This window comes from Corythoichthys intestinalis, chromosome 5, assembly GCF_030265065.1.
Source record: "Corythoichthys intestinalis isolate RoL2023-P3 chromosome 5, ASM3026506v1, whole genome shotgun sequence".
In the NCBI taxonomy this organism is placed as follows: Eukaryota; Metazoa; Chordata; class Actinopteri; order Syngnathiformes; family Syngnathidae; genus Corythoichthys; species Corythoichthys intestinalis.
Window position 1 is genome coordinate 9,446,753 of NC_080399.1, and position 8,305 is coordinate 9,455,057.

Genomic DNA, 8,305 nt, shown 5'->3' on the forward strand with positions numbered 1-8,305 from the left:
CTAGAGGGTAGTGTCGCCTTTCCAAATAATGGTGCTTAATCGACAATGAGTTTATAAAAGCTTTCAGTATTTTTGCAATAATTTACAGCAGACCTGTTAAGTTTCACGATTTGGTCGGGAGACTCCCGATTTTGACCCCAATGCTCACGCCTCACGATTAGAAAGCCAAATCTCCCGATTTTCCAAAAATGTCTATTTTTTTTTTTTTTTTTTTTTTTTTTTTTTTTTTTTTAACGTTTTTGTTTGTCACCGTTTTGTAACGATACCATTCGGCCCGATTCGGAAAGTGACCAACAACGAATAGCCTGGCCGTCTCCGACTTCCCTGCCCTCCCTCCCCTTCAGAGCTGGAAAAGCCCAACCAATCATCTGACAGGGAGGGAAGAGGATCAGCACCACCGACTTCCCAAGATGCTGGCATTAATAAACCAGCTTTTAGACTGGTTCAAGTCTTTATTTTGGAAGGAAGAGATGGAGCTGACCCTGGTCGGCCTCCAGTATTCGGGAAAAACGACGTTCGTCAACGTAATTGCCGTAAGTCTTACCTGCCAGCGATAGCTAACTAGCCTAATGCTAATAGCATTGGAGCGAATGATGGGAGAACGATGAGGAAGAAGTCGCTGCTTTACTCTTGTGTTTTCGTGGATCAAACATCATGGAATATTAAACCACTGCGGTCCTACCCCCACAATATATGAATTTAAGTGAGAAAGCATATCGTTACTTACTTGAAGTTTAATCATTTAGATTCGCTATTATGCTAAAGCTAAAGTGTATACTATACACTTTATTACATTATATCATTATTACTGTGCTGAAACAAAAAATATAAAGTTTCAATTCTAGGTTACAATTCAATTAAAAAAACTGCCATGACAAAGATACTTTTAAAAACAAATATGATTAATTTTCTAAATGATGTAATTAATGTTTTTAATCTTGCTGATTTAGTCTGACGAAACCCTAATTGGAGTGATGGTTGATGAGATGAAGAGGCTGCTGAGGAAGCTGATGTCCAAATTTGTGCAAATGGATGTGATCAGGAAAGCTGGGGATATCCTAGATGTTGATTACAGGAACAAGGAGAACTGGCATGACACAGGCAACATAGCAGTATAACATGATGCCAGACAATACATGGAGCAAGTTGAAGACTATCTCTGATGCCACCAAAAAGAGGTTCTTTGACAGTGTAGTTAATTTTTACACAAGTGTTGTGACCAAAATGAACTTGAAAAAAAATGGTTGCATTTTGTCTTAGCGATTGTCGCGCGCGCGCGCGTTATCGGGGTTGGCAAACAGAAATCTCCCTATTTGCAATTTCTACAACTTAACAGGTATGTTACAGGTTTAATTTTAATCATTTACGGTTTATTTTATCTATCAAAATATGTAAGGTTAAAGGGTCATATATATACATACATACAGTAATTGCACTCAAAGTAGAGATTGTCAAGGATGAGGTAATAATTTAAGGTCAAGGCAATTTAACGTGATTTATATATAAGGTTTAAAAAAAATGATAAAAATTTTTTTTTAAATGGTACGCGTAAAAATGATTGTCAATTGCCAATTGTAGTATTTGCTATTTGTTTGCACTGTCGCTCATACGGTGTGTTACATGAAGGTGGAAATTAAAGTTCTAAAACATCAGTTTGAGAGACCATCTTTTCAACTGGGATGCTACACAAAATAACGGCTGATCATGGTTTAAAAAAAAAAAAAAAAAAAAACACACACAAAAAAACAGTTTTATCTGGGAGTAGCAGACATTTATCACAAAACTGCACTTTTTAAATCAATCCTATTTAAAGTTTAAAATCCTGTCATTGATGAGAAAATGCATAATTCAGAAAAAGGCTTTAAAATCCTAAGTAAATATTAAAAGTGCCTATGATAGCAAAAAGCATGTTTATTTCATATTTCATATTTATTTTATGCTCCTGAATGAAATGGACCGTTTGGATGTGTGTGAAAGAGATCAATATATTTATTCAAATTTTTCCAAACCTATCATCTTCACTATAAACCATACTATTGTATGCAGAAAAACTGCAGATTCAGCGGATTTTTTCGTTATCTTTCGCATCCAGCCAGCCCAATGCGCTGCAGGCTTTTGTTGCTGCACCAAGGAGAGGCGTGTGAGCTTTTTTGGGTTTCAAAAAGATCCTGTTCACCGCGAAGAATGGGCAAAACAAGTCTGACAACTGTGGGACCATTGGATGGACAAGGAAGTAAGTAAGCTACGTGTTTTATATCATGTCAAATACTTGAATCACGGCACACGTTTTTTTACGGATTTAATGCTCCTTGTCCACCGAGAAGGCGGGAGTGGTCGCCTCTCTTGGCCGACGACCATCATCTTGTTGCACACCATGGTCGCTGGCGAAGAAGCGTCCAATCTCGGGTAGCCAGGCGCTCTCGTCTGCGGTTCTCGATTGTGTTTTTGCACCACGGACCGGTGTGATTTGGGTCTTTTTTTCCACAGACCAGTGTCCTGTCAAATTTTGCACCCTTATAAAATTTTGCTCCCAAAGCTTTTGTGTCGGTGAAAAAAGCCCTCTTTTATATTCCGTTGGAGTCTCAATGTTATCCAATGGTGCTAAAAAACTATTTACATCATAAACATACATGTGCGACACGGAAATGGCGTAAATTAATGCTTAACGACACAGCAAAGTCGTTAAGTGAGAGGGCTACGTGCAGTTGTTGTGTGCACACATGGCAAACCTAAGTTTTCTTTCTTTAAAGAAAGTTTGTACTTTGTACTTTGAAATCGCTGCATTTTCGGTCCTTTTTAACGTTACACGCATGCCAACTTTGTCAGAACACTGACAATGTGCGGCAGAAAAATACAGCAAATATAAAATAGCATTTGTTTTTAGCCCCGTCGTGTTAAGTGCAGGGAAAAAATACAACTCACCCGCTGAATCAGTGGGATGCCTGAGTTTGTTTCGTTGAGACGAGATGGTCTCGAGATGGGAGAGTGAGAGAAGCTAGCATCACAAATACACGATGTTGGAAATTGTAGCACAGTTTTCAGCGCGCTCCTAGCGATGTCAGGATATTCCGAAATGACTTTAATCCAGAACTTCGGTAGAGTTGTTGTCTCAAATGTACGTTTAAGATCACCGTGATTTGCGATCTCTACAAGCTAATATTCCTGTTGCACAGACATGCTCGAATCACTCGCTTTATTCACATACGGGTCACGAATTCACTCCTTCGCAGTTCGTGGGTCTTTAGTGATTGGGAAGTAGCATAAATTTTGTTTTCTTCAAGGTTGTAGGCACATCTTCTGGCTCGTCAGGTTCCCTTTTCCCCGTAAAAAGTATGTCCAAAGACGTCTGTTATTCAGTCATTCTAGTGTGGGGGCTAATTATTTCCGGGAAGAAATGTGATTAGCGACGACCTAGGTCATACGTTATTATCGAGTCCAAGCGCGCAGATATACAAAACGAGATTTAGTGCTAACAGCTCAATCAATGCATTTCTATGACGACCTCCTATCCTGTAGTTGTATATCTAGAGTAGACAGGGATATTGGTGTGTTAAGCGGCACAGGCCAAAGTCAATTGGCCAGAATGCAGTCGTTAATAAATTATTTATTATTTCTGCGCGGCCCGGTAGTTGGGACCCCCCTGGTGTAGACACTTCCAACCCTCTGCGCCTTCTTTGTGTGCCCGCCAAGAGAGCACTATCCTCGGCTTGGGCTCGGGTAGCCACAACCTCCTTCGTCGGCCGGTTTGTCCACAGAGAATGCGCCATTTTCGGCGTTCAACGATGAGCAGAAACTTGCTCGCTGCCGGGTGCTGGCTGATCGGTGAAGGCTATCACCCCCGCCACCATGTGTGAAATGAGTCGGGGGCGTTTTGTGTGATTTTTGTTTTCGAAAGGCGAGGAGGAGACTTGGAAAAGCCGCTTGGTTTGAGTTAGCATATCACCTAGGTCTCATGCCTTGTTTTGTACGCGCTCTTTCCTCCATCTCCGAAGCCGGGGCAGGGAAATGACAAAAGCCGGTGGCATAAAATACCGTTCATGAGGTTTAAAGAGCATATGACACCAGAAAAAAAGTCTTAAATGGCATTATTATGTGAATTAGAATCATATTTTGAGACGATTCGACTATATACAACAATTTAGCAAAGCGCAGATGACGAGAAATTAGTCTTTTAATCTGCCGGTTAGCCACGCCTACCATTATAGGGCTTTAGCGTCCCCAACAGGTGGATGACGTCAGCGGTAGACTGGGCTCATCGGTTTTACTATTCAGCCCATTGAGGGGGAATTGTTCAGAACGAGGAAAACGCGACGAAGAGAGCCGCAAAATGTCATTGTTTCAGTCTCTCTACTCCCAATATTTTTACAGGATATTCTTTTTATCCAAGTATTTTTCCCCAATAGCTATATAAATGGCTTGAGAAGGACCAGTCAGCCCGTCGAGGGGGAACTATTCACAATGAGGAAAACGCGACGAAGAGAGCGGCAAAATGTAATTGTTTCTGTCTCTTTACTTCAATATTTTTACAGGATATTCTTTTTACCCAAGTACTTTCCCCAATTGCTAAATAAATGGCATGGTCATGACAAATAACAATCTTGTGCTAAATGGAATATAAAATAATAAAAATCCATTTATTCAAGACGACATGGCAAAATTACTCCATAATGGTCAAAACAGTCGACTTCACCTTTACTGTCACACCTCCCGAACGATATTTTATGACACCTAAATCGGACATATGTAATTTCCCTTCCCCGGCTTCGGAGAATGTAAACAGACCAGAAGGAGTGACAGCTAGCCGACATGCTAACCCGAACCGAGGGACGTTTCAAAGTCTTCGAAGTGGAAAATCACACATAACTAGCCTGGATTATTTGACATGACGACCCGGTTGTCGAGTTTCTTTGCGGATCGGCAAACCGCCCGGCGGAGAGCAATTTACAGTTCGTTCCCTGGAGGAGGGTGGCTGGAGTTGTTGTGGAGCTAACGTGCTAACAGCTAACTGCTAATGAGCATGAGGATAGCTTTTTACATGCCTATCAATGATCAAACGTAAGTAGTCCTTTATTTAAAGAAATTTTATAGTGTTTACTTTGTAATCACTGTATTCGTATTTGACATAATACAAAACAAGATGTTTACTCACTTCCTTGTAAGTCCCAATGGTCCCACAGTAAATATCCACGGTGAATGGGAACCTTTTGAAACTCCAAAAAGGCGCATACGCCTCTCCCGCATACAGAATGATTTTTCTGCAGCCGTTTGGCTGGCGTGATGCAAAAAATAAAAGTATTAATCCGCAAAATCAGCTGAATCCTTCGTCCTCATACACAACAGTACACTGTATAGTGAAGGGAACGTCTTCTACCGTACACGTCACAGCGCCCTCCTCCTCAATGAGAGACCGAAGCCGGAAGTCACTCATTTTCATGGCGCGGGATTCAAAAAACTAAATAAATATAGCGATCGCTTCCACACACATCCAAGCGGTCCATATCATTCAGGGGGATAAAATACCGCGTGTATTATGAAATAAACATGCTTTTTCGTGTCACAGGCACTTTAAGAAGTCTGCAGTTTAAACCATTATGCAGTAATTTAGCCCTGTTGTACAGAATAAATGCATTTTTAATATTTCATATTCCATTTAGCGCGAGACTTATTTGTCATGACCATACATTTTTATTTAGCAATTGGGGAAAATTCCCAAGATAAAAACAATATCCTGTAAAAATATTGGAGTAGAGAGATAAAAACAATGAGGACTTTTTTGCTGCTCTCTGTTGCATTTCCCTCGTTTTGAATCTTACGCCTCCATTGGGCCGACGTCATCGCCCGGATGGCGGCACCAGAGCACTATAATGACAGTAGCAGCTAAACGGCAGTTTGAAAGACTCATTTTTCGTCATTTGCGCTTTGCCAAATTGTTGTATATGTGAAATCGTCTCAAAATATGATTTTAAATTCACATAATAATGCTATATTTTTATGATGTCACCGGCACTAAAAACATATCCATTCGTAGTACTCAGACTGACAACATGGGAAAAATATTGGTTCACGTTACGGTCAGGAATGCAAGGTAAACCATACAAGCAAAATGTTGCCTTATCATATGCACATTATAAACGGATAAATTAGCCCTGGAATGTATAAAAATTACAAAATAACCAAGTGATTGTCTTTTTAGTGTATTTTCCATCAGGCCACCACAAGGATGGTGGCGCCAGAGCACTATAATGACAGTAGCAGCTAAACGGCAGTTTGAAAGACTCATTTTTTTGTCATTTGCGCTTTGCCAAATTGTTGTATATAGTTAAATCGTCTCAAAATATTATTTTAAATTCACATGATAATGCTATTTTTTTATGGTGTCACAGACACTAAAAACATGTCCATTAGTAGACTGATAACATGGGAAAAATATTGGTTCACGTTACGGTCAGGAATGCAAGGTAAACCATACAAGCAAAATGTTGCCTTATCATATGCACATTATAAACGGATAAATTAGCCCTGGAATGTATAAAAATTACAAAATAACCAAGTGATTGTCTTTTTTGTGTATTTTCCATCAGGCCACCACAAGGATGGTGGCACCAGAGCACTATAATGACAGTAGCAGCTAAACGGCAGTTTGAAAGACTCATTTTTTTGTCATTTGCGCTTTGCCAAATTGTTGTATATTGTTAAATCGTCTCAAAAAATGATTTTAAATTCACATAATAATGCTATTTTTTTATGGTGTCACAGACACTAAAAACATGTCCATTAGTAGACTGATAACATGGGAAAAATATTGGTTCACGTTACGGTCAGGAATGCAAGGTAAACCATACAAGCAAAATGTTGCCTTATCATATGCACATTATAAACGGATAAATTAGCCCTGGAATGTATAAAAATTACAAAATAACCAAGTGATTGTCTTTTTAGTGTATTTTCCATCAGGCCACCACAAGGTTAGGAGAAGAGATTAAAAGCTAAAAGTGTGTCACAGCCCTGAAGTAAAGCAGATGGCCTTTACGCATCTTCCATGGCTTGTGTAACAACACAAGCTTTAACTGTTACGACATAACCAAAAGCCACACAGACACTTTTCCACTTGTTAATTCGAGTTGCTTTTATCAAAGAAAGAAGTCATTCATTTTGACCTCGACGTCAGGGTCGAGTTAAGTCTCTTAAAATACTGCTTTTTTTCGGCACTAGACGTCCAATCCATTTTGACTCGGAGAGGCTGGCACCCAGTGAATTAGTAATGCATAATTTGAATGATGCAGTGCATTTAAAAAGCAGATAGTGATGTTTTTCTTTGAAATTTGTGAGGACAAAAAAAAAACGCAGACAGCCGTCCATCATCCTCCCTTGTGAGGTTACTTTATGTAAGTCTTTATGAGATTAAGGCCACCAGAGCAAGAGGACGACGACGGTGACCGTTTGCCTCTGTCATGGGGATTAACAAAGCAATAGATTTGAAGGCATGAAGTTGTTCATGTTGGTTTTGAAAGAAAGGGAGATGACAGGAGTCGTCACGTTTTTCACAATTCAGAATAATTGAGATATGTATGTAGCATGTATTGTCCCAGTCTTTTGGACGATAATACTTATTCGTCTTAGTCATCTCAAAATGTGCTTGCCTTCGTCTAGTTATAGTCGACGTTTATTAATAAGTTGTCCGTCCTTAAAAAATAAAAGAATAAAAAAATTCTCAAAACATACACGACCATTCAAAAGTATGGGGTCAACAGGAGAAGTTTGTGATTTCCTTCAAAAGTCAGTTAACTGATTTGCTCAATGAATAGAAAATATTAGGCATGAAAATGGGTCAGGGGTTCAAAAGGTGAGAAGGGTGTGGAGGAAATATGTTCCGGTACACTGTACAACCCAACAAAATATTGAGCTCTGTCGACCCACAAAGTGTTTCAGCAGGGCCGTGCAGAGACCGGTGGAGAGGCGGGTGCTCATAGATCAAAAGGAGCACATGAACAAGTATTTAATACACCTTACAACAACATAACTTCAATTGTAACCAGCTTTAGATAATAATTGTCTGTGACTGTGACATACTTTAATTGGGAGGGGGCAACAGAGAATAGAAATCAACACTGTCATCAACACTTTCTGGCTGTGACTCAGTCTGCCTCTTTTCTTCCTTCAACCTCAAAACTTCCTTCCTCAATTTGTTGTTCATCTGACAACAAACCACATCAGATGGTCACTGAGCCACCAAGAGCGCAGTAATTGTAATTGTGTTTATAATTGTATTTTATACCCGACTATTAGTGGTGTCAACAATAATCGA

General features: G+C 39.7%; 1 protein-coding gene across 1 annotated transcript; it reads left to right on the top strand.

Moving 5' to 3' along the window:
- Positions 1 to 352: 352 nt before the first annotated feature.
- On the top strand, positions 353 to 1,601 carry LOC130916707 (ADP-ribosylation factor-like protein 8A). The gene is made up of 2 exons (XM_057837611.1): positions 353 to 533; positions 951 to 1,601. The coding sequence occupies exons 1-2, from the start codon at positions 411 to 413 to the stop codon at positions 1,116 to 1,118; spliced, it is 291 nt and encodes a 96-aa protein (XP_057693594.1). The 5' UTR covers positions 353 to 410; the 3' UTR covers positions 1,119 to 1,601.
- Positions 1,602 to 8,305: the final 6,704 nt, after the last annotated feature.

Bases quoted from the DNA above. Each gene is read 5' to 3' on its own strand.
- LOC130916707 (XM_057837611.1), top strand. From the start codon at position 411: ATGCTGGCATTAATAAACCAGCTTTTAGACTGGTTCAAGTCTTTATTT. The intron at 534-950 runs GTAAGTCTTACC...TTGCTGATTTAG, and splicing joins CGTTCGTCAACGTAATTGCC to TCTGACGAAACCCTAATTGG.